At 38.2% G+C, this 17962-nt stretch overlaps 1 protein-coding gene across 1 annotated transcript in view; it reads left to right on the top strand.

The window, feature by feature from the left end:
• LOC139668697 (dystonin-like) overlaps positions 1 to 17962 on the top strand; it is a 301638-nt gene that overhangs the window by 12643 nt on the left and 271033 nt on the right. The window contains 1 exon segment of the mRNA XM_071548494.1: positions 3538 to 3726. Coding sequence (XP_071404595.1) covers positions 3538 to 3726 — 189 coding nt within the window.

Below are 17962 nucleotides of genomic sequence, written 5' to 3'. Positions count from 1 at the left end.
AACTGGTTCTGGTGGTCATGTGTGTTGCTTCTTTAAGGAAGAATACTTTAGTGTAAATCTCTGTGCAGCTATTTTAGTATTTGGAAGACAGATTTTCTAAAATACATAGTTGAAGTTTTGTTTGGTTTGCCTTGTTTCAGAATTTTACAGGCACAAAAATGAGTCAGACAGTAAGGTCTAGGAATGAGCAACTCCCTTCCAGCATCAAGAACAAGAAAAAGTTTGTCACTGCGCAGTGACAAAGCATTTATATGATAGTGGACACTAGAAATTACTTAACACTCTTAGAGCAACCTCATTGTATTATCCATGTGATTTAAAATCTCCAGCGCTTCCTCAGGAATTTAGTCTCAGGTGGTGCACTGTGCTTCCCTGAATATTTTGTAACATTTTTCTGCTTTTCAGTGAGCACTGACTTAACAGCTAAAACAGTGCTGTCTTTGCCAAATGGGTATTTGTGTGATTTCCCCATTTTTTAATTTTGATTGCTGTTTAATGTGATATTTTCAATTCTGGGCTAAACTGAGGGATAAATAACACAGATGACATAAGAAGCTTCTGTTCATTTCACTGTTTAGAAGGAATCCATTCTAGTTTTGCAAAGATCATGGGAGTAGCAGCTTCCATATGTTACATCACTTTTAACTCCTGTCTTCACTTTTGATGACTAAATTTTGAAATTTTTCAGAGTTGAGCCTTTGCTCTGGCAAAGTCTCATCGCAGGAATGAGTAAGCATTTTGGATTTTGGTCTGAGGACTCTGCCCTTGTAACCTTATCTCTGTTGATACGGAATTAATTTTCCACCTGAAATCATGATCCTCTGCCTTTATCACATTATAATCCTTCCCACAGCAACCATTGGTGATACTGCAGGCAGATTATGACTTCAAGAGAGGAATAAGCTTCAGCAAAGAGAAGCAGATGAACTCTTAAAGAGATAAAGATCCCATTTTCTTGCTAGTAATAAACAGCAAAGGAGAAAAATACATAAAATATCAAGGCGAAGCATTGTCTATAAACAGATTTTTCTGGGTCACAGGTGACTTTTTCATATTGAAACATAATAATCAGTAAACCTTGACATATTTTGAGGTGAATCCACTCAGTGAGACAGACTCATATACTTAAATCCCTATTTGGCATGCGTTTCTAAGCACTTGCAGAGCTGCTTAGCTTCTATCAATTCTTCTGTTACATAAATATACTTTCCAGAAGAGTTTTATCCAGCTAATGGGAGTTTGGCGAGGGAGCAGCTGCAGTGCAGGGTGTATCACAAAGCTTTGGCCAGTAGCCATCATGTGTTAATGAACCATAATGCATTTAGCATATAGAAAATCTATTCTGATTTCAGAACTTGGAATATATTTGCTGAGTATTTTGGTCTCTTAAGGAATGTTTTCATTTACTATGGAAAAATCTCTGATGCACACTAACATTTTTTCTAAAGGAAAATTTCCATGAGTAGTAACCTCTGTAATAGTAAGCTCCCTGTGTTGTACTTTTTCCTGTTAGTTTCCTGTAGTCCCTAGTATCAGGTTGAATGATACATTGTAAGTATTGTTAGCTATTTCACAGTGTAGAAAGAAACCAGGGCAATAAGCTTTGCCATTGCACTAGTGTGGCAGAGCATTTCACAGATTTACATTTCTGAATGTTTGGAGAACTTCCTAAATCTGTCCAGATCTGCTGGTGCAGTGGCTTTCACTGCACTGTTTGCTTTGGACAGAGTCCTGATTCCATTAAGATAAAGGGTGTTAAAGTCTGTCCCTACCTATGGTCTAGATTCTATTGCTTCAGTAGAGTAAGAGGGATCATAAAAAAAGGTTAATGAAATTTTGTGCATACCTTTGCATCATATGTATTTCACAGCCCTTCTGCACCACATACATGGACCTCCCAGGTCGACTAAGTAGAGCTGGGCTCTATTCCTGTCCCTCCTCTCCAGTGTTCAGGAGTAGAGGGCTGTTATCTGGAATTTACTTCACCTTGCCACTTCAGCCCTTTCACATAATCTGTTGCATGCTATGTGTGTCTGTAGCAATTACTAGCATGTGTATGTAAATATGTGTGTGTTTTGCCATTTAAAGGCATATTTACTTAATGGAGAACACCTTTAAATAATGAAGTATCCAGAACAGACTGTTGCTGTCCTCCCTTGCAGTCTCATGAACATTAGAGGAGTAAATCCTATTTTCACTGAGCCATACATCTAACTTTTGATTGTTCCAATTTACCAAGATAATATCATTTTAGCATAACTTTTCTATCCTGATTTCCTAATTAAAACAACAACAAATAAAGGCAAAACAAAATACAAAACCCAAAAGCCAAGGGAATGAGGGACCTTCCCCCCCCCCCCCCGCCCCGGCTTATATGGAAATGTATTGCTCCCACTAGTTTTCTGCTGGCAGGAATTCAGGATATGTAGATTCACAGTATAAATTTCTGCAGTTTAATCTAAAATCTAACTTTGCAGACGTTTGATTCTGTATATGGATGAGCCATTTCTAATGCTAGCTTTGTTGCATAAGGACTTCAGCAGAGATATCTACCTAGAAGAAAAAAAAAAGGTGGAAAATTAGGAATTGTTGCATCTATTCTTGGTTTTGAAAGAAAATGTGGTCTTTAAACTGCAGACTGTTACTAAGGACTTAGATTTGGCTCACGTAGTCTGAAACCTGATGTGACTAAGTAAATGAGTGTTACAACCTGGCCAAGTTTAATATCAACCAACATTGTATTTGGTACAAATGATGTATGTTAGGTTTGTGCATGCTCATCAGGGAACTCAATAAAATGAGAGAATCCTCACTGTAAATGCTCTGCAGGTAGCAATACAGGGATACAATTATACATATTGCCATTAAAGGAATGAAATTCTGTAAGGCCATGAGCCATTTTGGATGATGCTCAGAGGTTCTCTCAGCAAGTCTCTAAAATGCATTTCTGAAGGGCAGTTTTTCCTGAGTTCGTGAATTTTGCCAAATATACACGTGTTTCTCAGATGATAGCAAAAGACAGCACTCTGTCTTAATTATTTATTCCAAATGGTAAAGTCTTCCCCCAAAACTAGCACTATCTGAGCTCTTAACAAGAAATGTTGGTTATAATTGTTGCTATCTATGCATTTTTCTTCACTTTCATTCTTAGGAAAAAAAATGCACCTTTACAGTCCACGCTCCCTAAAATTTCTCATGAGGCCAAGAATTAACCTGGAAAATTTTAATTATAAATTTTAAATTAGAACTATTTAGTTATAAATAACTAAAAATGTGAGCTTATAAAAAATCAACAGGACTTACTGCTATGAGCTGTGTCAATAATACATGTAATTGAGAAATATAAAACATATGTGATATGAACAGCACTTAGCAAGATCTCTTTATTGTTGCATGCAGTATATGTGGGCATTCCATTAATTTAAGGTGAGCATGCCTGTACCTCAAGTTGTTCTTCATATCCTGTGTGATTTTGCTGATATTTCATGGCTCCATTGGGGGAGGTGCCCAACTCAGGGATTGCTTTTTCTCTTACAGGGCTTTAGATCAAGTCCTCGTCATGCTAGAAGACGTGTAGCACCTCGCCTTGAGGAAACACAGCCTATAGTGGAAGCTCACCATCTAAGTGAGCAGGAAACTTCTGTAAGAAAAAGAAAAATCAAGAAAAGCAGCCGAGTCCAACCAGAATTTTACCATTCTGTTCAAGTTACCCCAACTCGCAAACCTGTAAGTATTCTACCTTTAGGGATAAATAGTACTCAAAGTATATTATAGAGTCATGTAATATAGTTCTAATTTTTGAACCATTCAAAACCTGTTTCTCAATTTAAAAACTTTTTCAGTTTCCATGCTCAGCAAATCTAGGTAAAAGTTTGTAAGACTCTATTTAATGTTGATGCATAACTCTAAAATAATCCAGTATTGAAGAGAGCTTTTTTTGAATTTCAGTTTTTTATTTAATATTCAGTCTACAGTCAATATTCAAATAAGATATTTAATTTGATAGTTTATAGTGATATTACTAAACAGGTTTTTAGAGCAGATGTATATGTTATTGAAATTCCTCACTCAGATTTATCAGAGATGCTATATACTGAATGAAATTTATATGAAATCTCATTACTAGATCCAATTTTGAGGTCTCTTCTGCTTTATAGAGGATTTATAATCTTTCTGCTTAACAAAACATAGATCAAGTCTTATCATTCTTTGCTTCTCAGTTTGATCTACATTCAGTTCTTTTAATACTGATAACATCCTTTTTGTGTGGAAATATGATATTGAAACACACAGTTCCTAATGTAAATGTGCAAGAAGACATACTATGTCTTGGAGACATAATGCATTTCTTTTATTAATGAGAGCTCACTGCTTTGATGCTTTTTAAAACTAACTTATTTGTGCTAATATGAAGGGTCTTGAACAACTTCTATTAAATCGGGATCATTAAAATGGTAACTATTGACACACTCTAAAAATACTGTCTTGAGGTTGCTACAATCTAACTGAACCTTCCTAAGTCAGTGTTAATTGACCACAAAAAATTATCAGTGAGCTCTGAAGATGTTTTGAGAAAGCCTTCCTTAGTGGAATGACATTGCCTCAGAGAGAGTAAGAAACTTGTGCAAAGAAAAGAAAGCCAGAGCTCCCAGCAACTGTCAGAATTTTTACTTATTAGCTGATCCATTTAATTTATCTGCTTTCTCTCCATTACTCCCCAGTTTCCTCAGTTCTCTCATGCTTCTACTTGTAATTTATTTTGCAGTGTTTGTGTTTCTGTGGTTTAGTTTGATCTGATAGATTCATTTTCTGCTCTTAAAGGATCTGATCTTCCTTTCTTCTCAACCATCTCCCTTTCATTCTCATCCTGTCTTGCTCTCTAGACCATTTTGTCTAGTTCTGTTATTCTTACTAGGTTTCCAGCCTCTCACCAGGCTTTCCTCTGTTCATTATTCACTTCTGGTCCTTTCCCTGCTTTGTTGTCTGTCTTATATCTCTTCCATTATCTCTATTATTTTACATGCCCCTCCTGTTGGTGTTTTTTTAATTCCCTTTTTTGTTCAGTTCATAATTTTTTCCATGGGAGGCCTATGCCTGCCTGTAATTTCTGAGGCTGTTAGTAACTACCACTGATTACCACCTCTGGAAAAAGAGCATCAGTGCTGCTGAATTAAAGAGCTAAAACTGTAGAAATGGTGTAAGCAGCAAAACAGGCTTTGAATAATGGATCAGTGAAGCTAAGAAAGCCCTCATTTCCCCTGAAGCCAGTAACACATCAGAGGCTTCAGGACCAGCAAAAAAAAAAGTGTAAGAATAGAAAATGTTTAGTGTTGGTATATAACTTCACTTTCTTATCATATCATGTGTCTGCTGTGTCTGACAAGACCTACCACTGAAACAATAATAAATCCCAAATTTAGAGAAAACTTCTCTCAGTGCTGTCACCATTATGTCACCTGCTTGAAATTGCTTTTGCAGTGTATCTTTTATGCAGCATTATATAGTTCTTTTGATAGCCTTTCCTTCTACAGCCTTGATGAACTCCCATTTCTACAGAAAAAGAATAAATCATAATCTTTATTAGACTATGATCCAGAAAACATAAGTCACCAACTTAATTTCTTGTGGACATTGTGAGTTATTCTGAATGTATTATTAATGCCATGGTGACAGGGTGAATAAGGTTTATGCCATGACAAATCTCCGCAGCGTTATGAAGTACCAAGAAACCATGACATCGTCCATCTCACAGCTTGGTGCATCTTCGTCCCACTTTGTATCAATGTCTCAAAGATCAGAGACTTTTGGCCTTCATCTTTGTCTAGTTTTACATGAGTCAGTGCCAGAAATCTTGTTAGTCTGCATAATTTCTTTCTCTTTTCCTCTTCCCCTCTCACCCCCTGTTATTCCTAGCTCTGCCCACTTGAACCATTTAAAATAAATCATCTGTTGTCTTGATGTTTACATTATGGAAATATTTGTAGGCAGGTATGGCCATATTCTGCTTAGTCATCACTTGAAAAAATGATGTATGATGTCTGCTAACCAGAAGACAGCTTCTCCTCATGAAACAGTTCTCCGTTTTGATTTTTCCCTACTCATGTCTTTTTGTTCCTATTTTCTGACAAAAATGGTATCTCCAAAGTAACTATGAAACAGCCTTATGGAAAGCTTTTTCTTTGCTCCAGGAAATTTTTGAGTAATCAGGCCTAAAATATGTTAGCCTATTTTGTAGCTATATTTTGTTGCTTAAAAACTTTTCAGATATTTCATTAAAAGTTTTGTAGATGTTTAGCTGCTAAGCTTCATTATTTCTGCTAATTTACACCACTTTGTATTTGTTTGGTTTTGTTGTGTCTAAATCTTGTTTTTCAGTTTCCTAGCTGCTGCTATAATTCTCTGAATTTACTTGTATTATTTCTCACTTCCTGCATAGCAATCTGAGGTTTTTCCACTATTGTCCCTGATCTTGTCAGAACTAAATTAGGTGTAATTGTGTGGATGGGAGTAATCCTGCTGAAGACAATAATTGCTCCCCTTGAAAATCTGCACGAGCAGATGTTTGCAGAAATAAACATTAGTTTTCTTTGAAAATTTCATTATTTTTTTACATCTTCCAGGTAATTAATGAGAACATTTTATGCTAATACCAATTCCTACTAAACAGAGTTTACAGCCATTTTCACTTTTATTCACCTTACTTCCATGCAACACAAACATAGTGGTGTGAAGCTTACCCCTTTTAGGGCACATTGTTATATCTTGTGCCCTGTAGATCACCCTCTCATTGGTGGTTGTATTATCTGTGCTGATGTTCTCTATAGGTGACAGTTTTACATCAGCTTCACACTGAGGAGAGTACAGATACCTATTACCTGAAGCATACATTGAATTCTTGAACACAAGGAGAACTCTTGAGAAGAAACAGAACTGTGTTCTTTAAATTAGCATGATTTCATGCAAGGCAAAGTAGTGTTGCATATCACTCCTATCACAAATTGGTCAGTTGTTTATGTATAGATAGTTAAATATTCTGAAGGTGTGGAAAAAGTGGTGCACAAAGGTCGTCTGCTCTGAAGCAAAATTATTCAGGTGGCGGTTTTTTTCCCTCCTGTGCTGAGCTGTAACAAAAGATGGCCTTGAGTGTGTGTAAACATATCTGGCTCCTGACCTATGGGGTCAGTTAGACATATAGTTCTGCCAAATTCTAATTTCACCTGTAAATCAACAAACATAGTGGAAAAGAGATGGTGATAAAGTAGCGTCTTTTGACATCTCCATTGTTAAACAGTTTGAAGGGCTCCTAAACTGCCCAACTCATGTAGCCACCATGGATTATTTAAGATCATGACATGTACCAAAATGTACTCTGTGTTTGTCATAACATGATCACTGTAAGACATGTGGCAGGTGAGACTACAGGGATTGGGTCATAAATAAATCTGGTTCCTTCATTTTCAGATGTGAAAACCCTGTTTCCTCTCTAAACCCCTGTACTTTACACATCGAAAGTTATTGGTCTGTAGCAACAGCACATATTGAGATGATTATCTGTGGAATAGTGTTAGAAAAAAAAGATCTCTGAAGTAACCTACAAAGAACAAACTGATGACAAATAATGATTGCAGCACTGATACTTGTAGGTATCCCTCAAGGTCTCCTGATGAACCTGTTTGTAATTATTTAAAGACTGGCCTTTGCTGAAGCACTTTAGCTCCTTAGGGGTGGGTGCAACATTGCTACAAGTCACTACAAGGAAGCCAGAGGGAGGTCAGATGTCTGTGAGGTCATGTGAAAAAACTACTGATGAAAGCAGCTTTTTTTTGGCTCCACTGAGACTACTCCCGAGGTAGCTGAAGTGAAACCTGCACTGTAAAGACCCTGATGAAGCAACCATGAAAGCAAAGTTAAATCAGTGTCTAGTGCATGTAAAGCCATGAGCTGTCCTATTCATGGTCTTACTCAGCTATGCTGGTTTTTGCTTTTATGTGCTAAATAATCGCCATTTCATTTTGTTAATTTCCGTTTATTCTTACTCTGCTGTTATTTACTAGTTTTCCAGTACCATGTTGTCCTTTATGTGCTATTTCAGTGACCTAATGCAGACAACATGCAAAAATTACCTATCACCCTGCACAAGACTTGGTTAATTCCAAGTAGTACCTATGTAATCTACAGACTGCATTCATACCATCTTTCTTTTGGAGACATCTGCTGGTGCTGGAATTTGTCTCCTGCAAATTGCATTTAGAAGCAAATTTGGCAAAGCGTTATTGTATCATCTTTCACTTTCAGCATTTTTATTAACATGTTGCTGGGAGGCAGTGCCATGGAGAAGAACCTGGGGATCCTGGTTGATGGCAAGTTGAACATGAGTCAGCAGTGCCCCGGCAGCCAGGAGGGCCAACCGTGTCCTGGGGGCATCAGACAAAGCATCATCAGCTGGTCGAGAGACAGGATTGTCCTGCTCTGCTCTGCTCTGCTCTGGGGTGGCCTTGCCTTGAATATCATGTGCAGTTTTAGGCACCACAATATAAGAAAAATATTAAGCTCTTAGAGAGTGTCCAAAGGAGGGCAATGAAGATGGTGAAGGGCCTTGAGGGGAAGCATATGAGGAGCAGCTGAGGGCACTTGGCTTGTTCAGCCTGGAGAAGAGAAGTTACAGCTTCCTTGTGAGAGGAAGAGAAGGGGCAAGCACTGATCTCTTCTCTGTGGTGACCAGTGACAGGACCCAAGGGAATGGTCTGAAGTTGTGTCAGGGGAGGTTTAAGTTGGCTATTGGGAAAATGTTCTTTCCTAAAGGGTGGTTGGTCTCTGGAACAGGCTCCCCAGGGAAGTGGCCACATCACCAAGCCTGACAGAGTTTGGATGATACTCTCTGGCACATGGTGTGACTCTTGGGGATGGTCCTGTGCAGGGTTAAGATTTGGACTCCATGATCCTTGTGGGTCCCTTCCAACTTCTGTGATTCTATGAGTATATTAATGTTCTCAAATGTATGACACAGCTGTGAGCTACCAGATTGTGCCTGCACATGTGCACACACACATGCACATGTTGTCTCTCAGATAATTTGAGCACAACCACGATGAAGAAACACAGGAAACATGTGAATGTACATAAAAAGGGAAACAAGTGCTGCATTTATTTTCATTTTTAGGACTGCCATGGTTTAACCCATCAGGTTACACCACAGAGCTGTTCACTCATACCCCAGCAGTGGGATAGAATAAGAAAAAGGTAAAACTTGTAGGCTGAGATCAAGACAGCTTAATAAGACAGAAAATGAAGGGAAAATAATAATCATAATCATAATTATAAAAGAATATATGAAACAGTTGATGCCCAATGCACTTGCACACCACCTGCTGACTGATGCCCAGCTAGTTCCTGAACAGGAGACTGCCACCCCCAGCCAACTCCCCCCAGTTTTATTGTTCTGCATGACACCAGATGGTATGGAACATCCCCTTGATCCGCTGGGGTCAGCTGTCCTGGCTGAGTAGCATGAGAAGGTGAAAAGTCCTTGATGTAGTGTCAGCCCTGGTCAGCAACAATTAAAACAACAGTGTGTTATCAATGTTATTCTTATGCTAAATCCAAAATATGGCACTGTATCAGTTTCTAGGAATCAAAAGACTATCACAGCTGAAACCAGGACAAAGACTTAAAGGATATTGATGGGGATTTTGAGAAGCCCCTGACAGTTTATTACGTGATTGTTTCATAAAGTTTTTAACAAGATTTAAGCATCTAGCCATGTTGAACATTTTAAAAATACCTTAAGGAATCTATTTTAGGTGCATGGGATCTTTGCAAATATGACTAAACATGCTAAATCCAGTCATCTTTGAAATAAAGAGGAAGCCTTCAGTGGCCATTAGGTTGATTTCAAAGCTAGTTTTCTTTCCAGACTTACACATGCCTACCAAATTCTTCATAAACTGCTTTGCCCAAAGAGTTCATTTTCCCCCTGTTCTTCTGGCTTCTGTGACCTCCTCCCTTGCTGCCTGCTCCCAATTTCCTCTTGGCTGCTTTTCCCTCTCCACCCTGCAGCTCATCCATTGCGTTGTAGCAATTGCCCATTTCTTCCATTCCTTTTGCCCAGCTCCTAGGCAGTTTAGGTTTTTGAAGGAATTTGTTAAAGGTGTATTGCCATGAGTTTCACTAGGTCAGGGAGGTGATAGCTTTACAATTTCAAAACTACTTTTTCCTAAAACACAACAGTGATACACTAAGAATTAGATCTGGTATTTAAAATTATTATTGCCTTTCTAGGGATTTTTTCCATAGATGAGTTACTACAACTATTAAGCATAGTGCAAAAGAAATAATTTAATTGTAATAGTGCTAATAATTATTGATGAAACATTTATGTAAAGTGACATCGAAATAAGCATAGTAGTAACAGTACAAATCCATATTTAGAGCACCTTAACTGACGTCACTGCTAGCTCTTATCTGGACAGTTAAGGTCATTTGAATTGATTGTGCCTTGTGGTGGCAGCTTGTTTTGAGTGTATTTACTTAAAGTTATGTCATTGAAAATCACATCAAATCTGTGTTATTTTTCTATACACCCCTGCAAATCATTCTACACTGGTGGGCAAAGCCCTCTAATGTTGCAGGATTTATCTTGATAGGTGAGCTGATTCCATACAATCTTTATTTTGTCCAAGTCAATTTTCATTCCCAGGGCAAATGCTTATTTACTGAAAATGGGATGAGAGCTTAAACCAGTCTGACTCCCTTTCATCTCAAGTGTTGAAAGAGTGTCAAAGTGCACCCTTGGTCCTTGGAGCTGAAGCTAACTTGCTACTAAATTAGCAGAGCCTCACTGAGAAGTTAGATTTTTAACTGTTCTGAATTTTTCTTTTTTACATCCCAGTGTCCTTCTGTGAGAGGTAGTAACATAAATCTAAGCTGCTAAAATGTGCTAGCAGTCTCAACTGTAGGAAAAAATGTTTTATGTAAGTGGTTATAAATCGTAAATTCTGTACAGTAGCTGAAGGCAGGCTGGAAAAATATTAATCAGCTCTAATCTTGTTGATCATTGTTTGCACAACTTAAAATGACCAGTAATTGTCTCACAGATGCACAGTAATTATAGTCTAAATGCAGATGTTTCCTTTTCCTTCACTGCCACAGGAGTCACTCTTGAGAGTTGTATTGTGTAACATCCTACTGTGGCACATAAAAAGTATGTCTTTATATAGCAATATATCCATTTGTATTTATATATAACACTACACAGGAGTATGATGTTAAAAGAATAGTTTGGCAGAGGCAAGTATTCAGATGTTATGGAGCACTGGAATTAAGGTTACATGTGCAGTTTTAATTCAGAGGCTTATGCATCTGTGTTGTCATATAGACTTTAATTGTATGATGGTGTACTGGTATTTCACAGGATGTACTCTGGATTCATCACAGGATGGAAGTGCTCTTAGGATGACTCTTATGTGTAGGAGTTTTGCTGCAGAAGTTGTAAAGTGTGTAAATGAATAAAACAGGAGATTGCAGGAAGAGAGAGGATCTCTTATTTCTTTTAAAAAGCAGCAAGTGCTGCCTTGGAGATTGAAGGGTGGGCACAAGGTTAATGTGAATGTACTGAACAACTGGCTTAAAACATTTTTTATCTTCCATTTTCTAAGTGCCTGACAAAGCATGTAGTTGGATTTATAGAAGTTCTCCAGCAGCCATTCACCACTGAACTCCATGTATGCTGTAGTCTGATTATTACTGATTCATAATTGTAATAACTCTTGAAAGTCAGATCCCTGGCATCTCAATTCAACCTAGGTAACAAAACTGATCTCCTGGTTTCAGTTGGCATCCTGTGTAATGGGAGTGAAGCAGTCTGATACTACTGTAGTGATGAGCAGCTCAAAACAGTCTGTGAAAAAATAATTTATTCTTAACAGCAGTATTTGAATAGCATGAAGTAAGTTAGGTTCTGGGGCCCATTGAACTGAGCATGACAAAACAAAATACTGAATAACTGTTTATGGAGGGGATATCATCCATCATTTGCACTAAATAAGAGCAAGACACTGCAGGTGTAACAGTATGCGATCACACCATCATGACTCCATCAGGATGTACAAATAAGCAGGCTGAACTAAGGCTGCATGGTGAACCTGGGATTTGGTAACATTTTAGTGCTTAATTTACAGCCTTAAGAAAAGTATGTTAACAGGAACTTTGTGTTTAATTTCCTACTGTTGTTAAAAACATAAAAAAAGCCCTGTTGTGTAGCTTATTGGCAGGTTTTGACTCTTCAACTACAACACAAAAATTCTGCTGTTGGATTTCAGGGAGACTGACAATATTTATACTCCTCCATATGAAACAGGAACACAGGGGAAGAGTTGTTTTTTTTTTTTGAGGAACTCTCAGATGTTTGCTAATGGCAGGAGTTGGGGTGAAATTTCTGTTTCCTACCAGGCTTCTTAGGGGAATGTGCTTTCCTGTGCTCATTCTTCCCAAGTGTGGCTCCTGCCATGTCTCCTCCAGCCTGCTCCCAACCTGCCTCTGCCCTATCACTAGCTCCTTCCTTGCTGTCCAGTCCTCACTCCTCTGCTGACCTTTGTGCTTCAGCTTTCACTCTGTCAATTCTTGTTTCACTCCTCCATGTCACAGCTGTTCCCACACTCGCCTGGTCAGTCCTCTCATTGCTCTGAGGCACTTGTTCAACCAGTCTCTTTGATTTCTGTGTCTTCTGTGGCCTCTGGTTGCGTACTCCATTCCTTGGTTCTTGTCTGTCTTTGACACCGTCTCACACACAATTCCTACCCTCTTTGGTAATCAAATACCTTGTTCAAAGCCTTTTGCTGAGGCAAAGCCAGTTTCCTGCTAGCATGTCAGAGATCCTTAGCTATCCCCTGATCCACACTCTTCAGCATAGATGGTTATTAGTTCCAACAGTTGCCTTGCAGGTTCATTTCTTCTCTAGTTTTCATCCACAGTTATCTGCTGCTCCCTTGAATGCTTTTCAGCTGCAGCTCGCAGGCTCTGGCGGTCTCTGTGTTTGTCCCTCAGGCTGTCAGTCCCAGTGTATTTCTCCAGCCCTTTTCCTCCAACACACCGGTTCCGGTGTTTGTCCTCTCTACATTCACATCATACGGCTTCTTCCTCTTGCTGGCTGAGCACAGCCGAGCGTGTCAGAGACCATAAAAGAAACAGTCTCCTGCCTGTCAGGTCTGGTGCCTGCCTTCCCCTGCTCTCCATGCCTCTTGTCCATATGGCCATCAACCTGAAACCATGGCAAGTAACTGTTAGATGGAAAGATTAGTTTTGTCTCCAGATCTCCAAGCTGGAAGGATCCTGCTCAGGTCCTCGGTGGGGATGGTAGGTGTTGTGAGTGTGGAGGTAAGAGCTCTGAGGGTGGAATTTGCTCAGTCATTCTGTGATGGAGGGGTATTGGTCTGGCAGCTCCTGGGAGTCTTGTGAGTCTTTGTTTAGTGAGTGCCAATCTGAAGGGATTTGAGATGATACGTTGAAGACATTTTAGTGGAGAAACTCGAACATGGTCTTGTTAAAAAAAATTAAATTCTGGACAAATCACATTGGTAGTTACCTGCATGCTAGGAGCAGTTAAATCAAACTATTTAACTTTGCAAAGAAAGTAGGTGAGGAGAAAATAAACTTAACTTGCTCAGTGAAACCAAAAAGAATCTGAGAGGAGGTACAGTGCAGCCTATGAATGCATCGGGGAAGCAGAAAAGGTTATTTAAGGAAATGAACACTGTTGGTTGTAAAAAATACCCCAAAAGACCAGGAATAAGGTTGAAGTGGCACTTACAGGAAGAACACTTGCAATCAAGACAGCAGTAGGTTCTGGAGCACCTTTTCTGTCAGAGTAGTGAGATCAAACCCAGACTTTAAAAGCTTTACTTTATACTGTCTGATGCCAGGGATGGCAGATGATATTTATATCTCAAAGATTTATCACTCTGACAAAAGTAGACAGATTTTTAACAAAGATGGCAAAAGGCCTATGTCTAGCTTAAAGCATATTCATACTTGAAGTATCTACCCCAAAGGCTAGAGTCTTCTCAAAAAAGACCACTGGGATATTTTCTAGTGTTTGCAAATAACTACTGAATGTTTTCATAGTCTTGCTCTCAGACTTCTCAGTCAGCCTTTGACTAAAAGTTTTCAAGAAAATTCAACCTTGGGAAGGGAATATTTTCAACCCAGCTTAAGATAAGCCAACTTAAAATGGATTTTATAAGAGAAAAAATATTAAATTAATAATTTATTAATACCTAGTGTGTGTAATTATAGTAATATGTATTTTCAATTAGTAAATGTTAATTGATTGCTGGACCAAGTCTTCAAATTCAGTTTTAAAATGTGGGACTGAAACAGTTTGAAAGGGACAAAAGAATGTTTAATTCTATAAGGAGGGAAACTTACAAGTCAGGACTGTCAACAGGTGTTACTAAAAGCAGAATATTAGTACTACTGGTTTAGATTTTCTTAACATCATTTAAAAAAATTCTTCTATGTCTTCATTTTATTTTTCCTAGAAAACAATCTGTGCCCATCAGAGATTGAAAAGCTACATAGAACTTTAATTTGTTCTTTGCTGTCCAGAGTGTTTCCATACCCTGATATATCTTTTATAGTGAGAGAACTTTGACTTGCTATGAAAACATAAACATATAATATAATACAATCTACAATGAGAAGTTTAGGAGGCTGAGGAAAGCATTTGGAGCTAAGTGATTTTTTCTTCCAGGCTCTTCCTCTGTTACTTGGTTGGCCTTGTAGCCATAGTAGGCAGATAAAACCCTGGGTGCCTCCCTCAAATTTTAGTTATTCTGTCATGTTGTGCTCTTTTGTGTCTGGTAGACCAGGGGGATCTTGAATGCAAATAGCTGCAATTAAAAATTAATACAAAATTTATTTTTAGGTAATGGGAAGGGTTTTTTTTTGCAACAGTCATATTCAACAGTCATCTAAGGTATATGCATTTCCTGTACAGAAATAATTCATGATTTTGAGACCATGAAATCCTGACATTTTAGATATTAATATAAGAAACATTAATTTTGAAACAAGATAGTGATAATTATAATGGAAGAGCACTTATATTTTGTTGATGGTTTTAACATAAAATTCAACTAAAATACCTATTCACCATGTTGTTGCTTCTGAGACACTCAGAGCTCAAAATATTATTTTCTCATCTGCAAAACCTTTAGTACCTTTCTGTTGGCTTCAGTAATGTAGGTAAGCTATTTCGAGATTAAAACCTGAAATTTATATTGCAAAATTGAGTAGAGGAAATAGGTGAGGAATAAAGAAATGGATTAAATATGTAACACATCATGGCTGTCATGTTGATGATATTAATAATTTTCAAGTGACACTCACAAAGAATCCACATTTTTGTTAGCACAATTTTACTTAGCAGCTTTTCAAAAGAACAAATGGCTTTGGCACGGTTACTAAGCTGATTGTTAATTGGCCCCACTTGCATACAGGTTTTGGTTCCACTGCAGGAAGTATGCCTTGTTTGTCAACATATCCATTTGAAAAAGGAAAAACAACAACAAGCAGGTTTTCCTTCTACAGCAACATAGTTTAAGTGCTCTCTTTTTCTGTTGTGATGGCTGTCTTCCTTGGTGGAAGTCGCTGAGATCTGTGGAGATTATTTTGAAAGTATCTGATCCCTCAGCTCAATCTCACAGCTAACAAGGAGTTAAAAATGTGGAGCATCTATCAACTTTCTGCTCCTAAAAGAGTTTATCAAAAAAATGATGGAAATGAAACAGAAACTCTACTTGTTGTAGTGTAATATTCACTAATTTCTTTGTTTGTTTGTTTTTTGTTTTTTTTTTACCTATTAGAAGACTCTATGACTTCAGACCAATAAGTACTTGAAATCTGGTGTATTTCTGCAGAATTTATAAATGAGCTGCTCAGTGGTTTCTGTTGCTTCCATTGCACATGCCACATCCAGGGACTACTTCAGTATTTTACCCAATTACTACTTAAAACGGAATGTATAAGCAGTCATCACAGCAGAGATCAGAATCCAGCACTTCCAGCTCCCCAGAGAAAGCATTGTGTGTTCTGATGCAGAGCACCACCCTCCCTCTTCCTCTTTTCCCATTCTACATCTAAAAATCTTAAACTTTATTTTTTTAACATTTACCACTTCCTCAGCCAGGAGGTTGTTGTGGAACAGTCTCCAGACAGGCTGCTGCCTAGGTTTCAATCTTCCTACCACAATAGGGAAAAGACAAACAGCCACTTCACTTCTCTTAGAGTTCAAAAGAAACTAGTGCTCTCTGCTGTTGTGAAAGGATGACTGAGGACCAGTTTCAGAAGAAGCTTTGGGGGTGCCTTATGTCCCTGAAGAACAAGATGTTGCATCATGCTGGGTGACCAAGTTTTTCTGATTACTTGGCTCTACCAAAAGCTCAGTTTTGCATCAAATCATTTTTAGATATGAAAGTAGGTGGTTATCCGGTAGATATAGTTTGATGTAGGGGTGGTCCTGTGGCGTAAAGGAAAGCACTCTAGTCTGAATCCCAAGGGCCTGAGTTTGAGTCTCAGTGGGGACCATCCCCAGGCAGTTCAATGCCTCCCTGCCATCCCATCCTGTCAGAACTCAGATGCTCAGCAGGGTCAGTCCCGGTTAGTACCGGGTGCTGTAGATGGTCCCGAGGACTTCACTGTCACTGTCCAAGCTCACTCGGCCGTGGCAGATGGACCTCAGGACTTAAACGGTGGGGCCAGTTCTGTGCACGCTGTGCCTCACCTAAAACATCCACTGTGCAGGCTGGAAGGGCACCCATGTGGGGAGAGCCCTTCCCAAATCTTCATTCGTGAAGTCTGGCCATATATACATCGTTATGTTACAAAACTGTATTGTAATGCTCAAGTGCATATGCGGATCTAGCCCTTTTATACATTTTGAATTTCATGTCCTCAGATAACCTATTTCTTCCATGAAAGTTTCATCCATAAGGTTATTTTCCAAGTGGGGAAATGGTAGAGATTGACCTACTAGCACCCAGAAAATATCCCATCTCCTTTTGAAAGCCTGTGAAAGCATCAGAATTTCCTTGCATAAATACAACCACAGGCTCAAAATGCATGTGATAGAATAAACACAGAATGCTTATTTCCATCTTCTCCTACCTTTAGAAAGAAAGAATGTAAGTTCTGTCCACAAATCAAGTAGATGTTGTCTTGATGCTGGAAAAGCCTACCTGTTTGATAATGCAGTTTAACACAGAGTCAGACCCTGGATGCTCAGGACTTTCAGATTTAGTGTATTTGCCTTCCAGCATTCTGCTTATTGTTTTATAACATGAAATACAAACCCAGAATTCTGCAGTAATTTTTTATATCCTGATAATATAGGCATTTGCAAGTATGGATGTCCTCTTAAATGACTGGCATAGAACCATAGCAAAATATTAATTCATCTGCGTCTTCACTAGTGATTTTTTAAAGCTTCTCATAGTTGGTTTTACATTGCCCTTATTTGTACTATCATTTGTGTCTGGTTTGAATTTTCATCATTTCTGACAACATGCAGTCCCAGGGGACTTACATAGCCTGATTACATACATTGGATATTTTGTATTCTGCATTGCATTATCATCTAATCAGGTTAAAGTAGTAAAGATTTACTAATGAGAACATTCAGTTGCTCTAGATTTTGTCTTAAATTTGTAAACTTATTTTACTTTAAAAGTTGATCCACTTTAATATCATTTAATCTGTGATGTTAAAGGACAAAAATAGCCTGTTACTTTCAATTGATATTTTAAATTACTATAAATTAGAAGGAATTTTGCTGAAATACACTCAGTAAAATCATTATTCAAATGCTTAATTTCTGTTCATATTTATCCATTTCTCCACAATGAACATAACAATAGAAAAGAAAATGTATTCCAGGAATTATGAGATAGTTTAGTATAAGTAAAATATA

This window comes from Pithys albifrons, chromosome 2 (assembly GCF_047495875.1).
Source record: "Pithys albifrons albifrons isolate INPA30051 chromosome 2, PitAlb_v1, whole genome shotgun sequence".
Taxonomy (NCBI): Eukaryota; Metazoa; Chordata; class Aves; order Passeriformes; family Thamnophilidae; genus Pithys; species Pithys albifrons.
The sequence above is the reverse complement of the archived record's forward strand: the minus strand, read 5'-3'. Positions and strand labels throughout refer to the sequence as shown.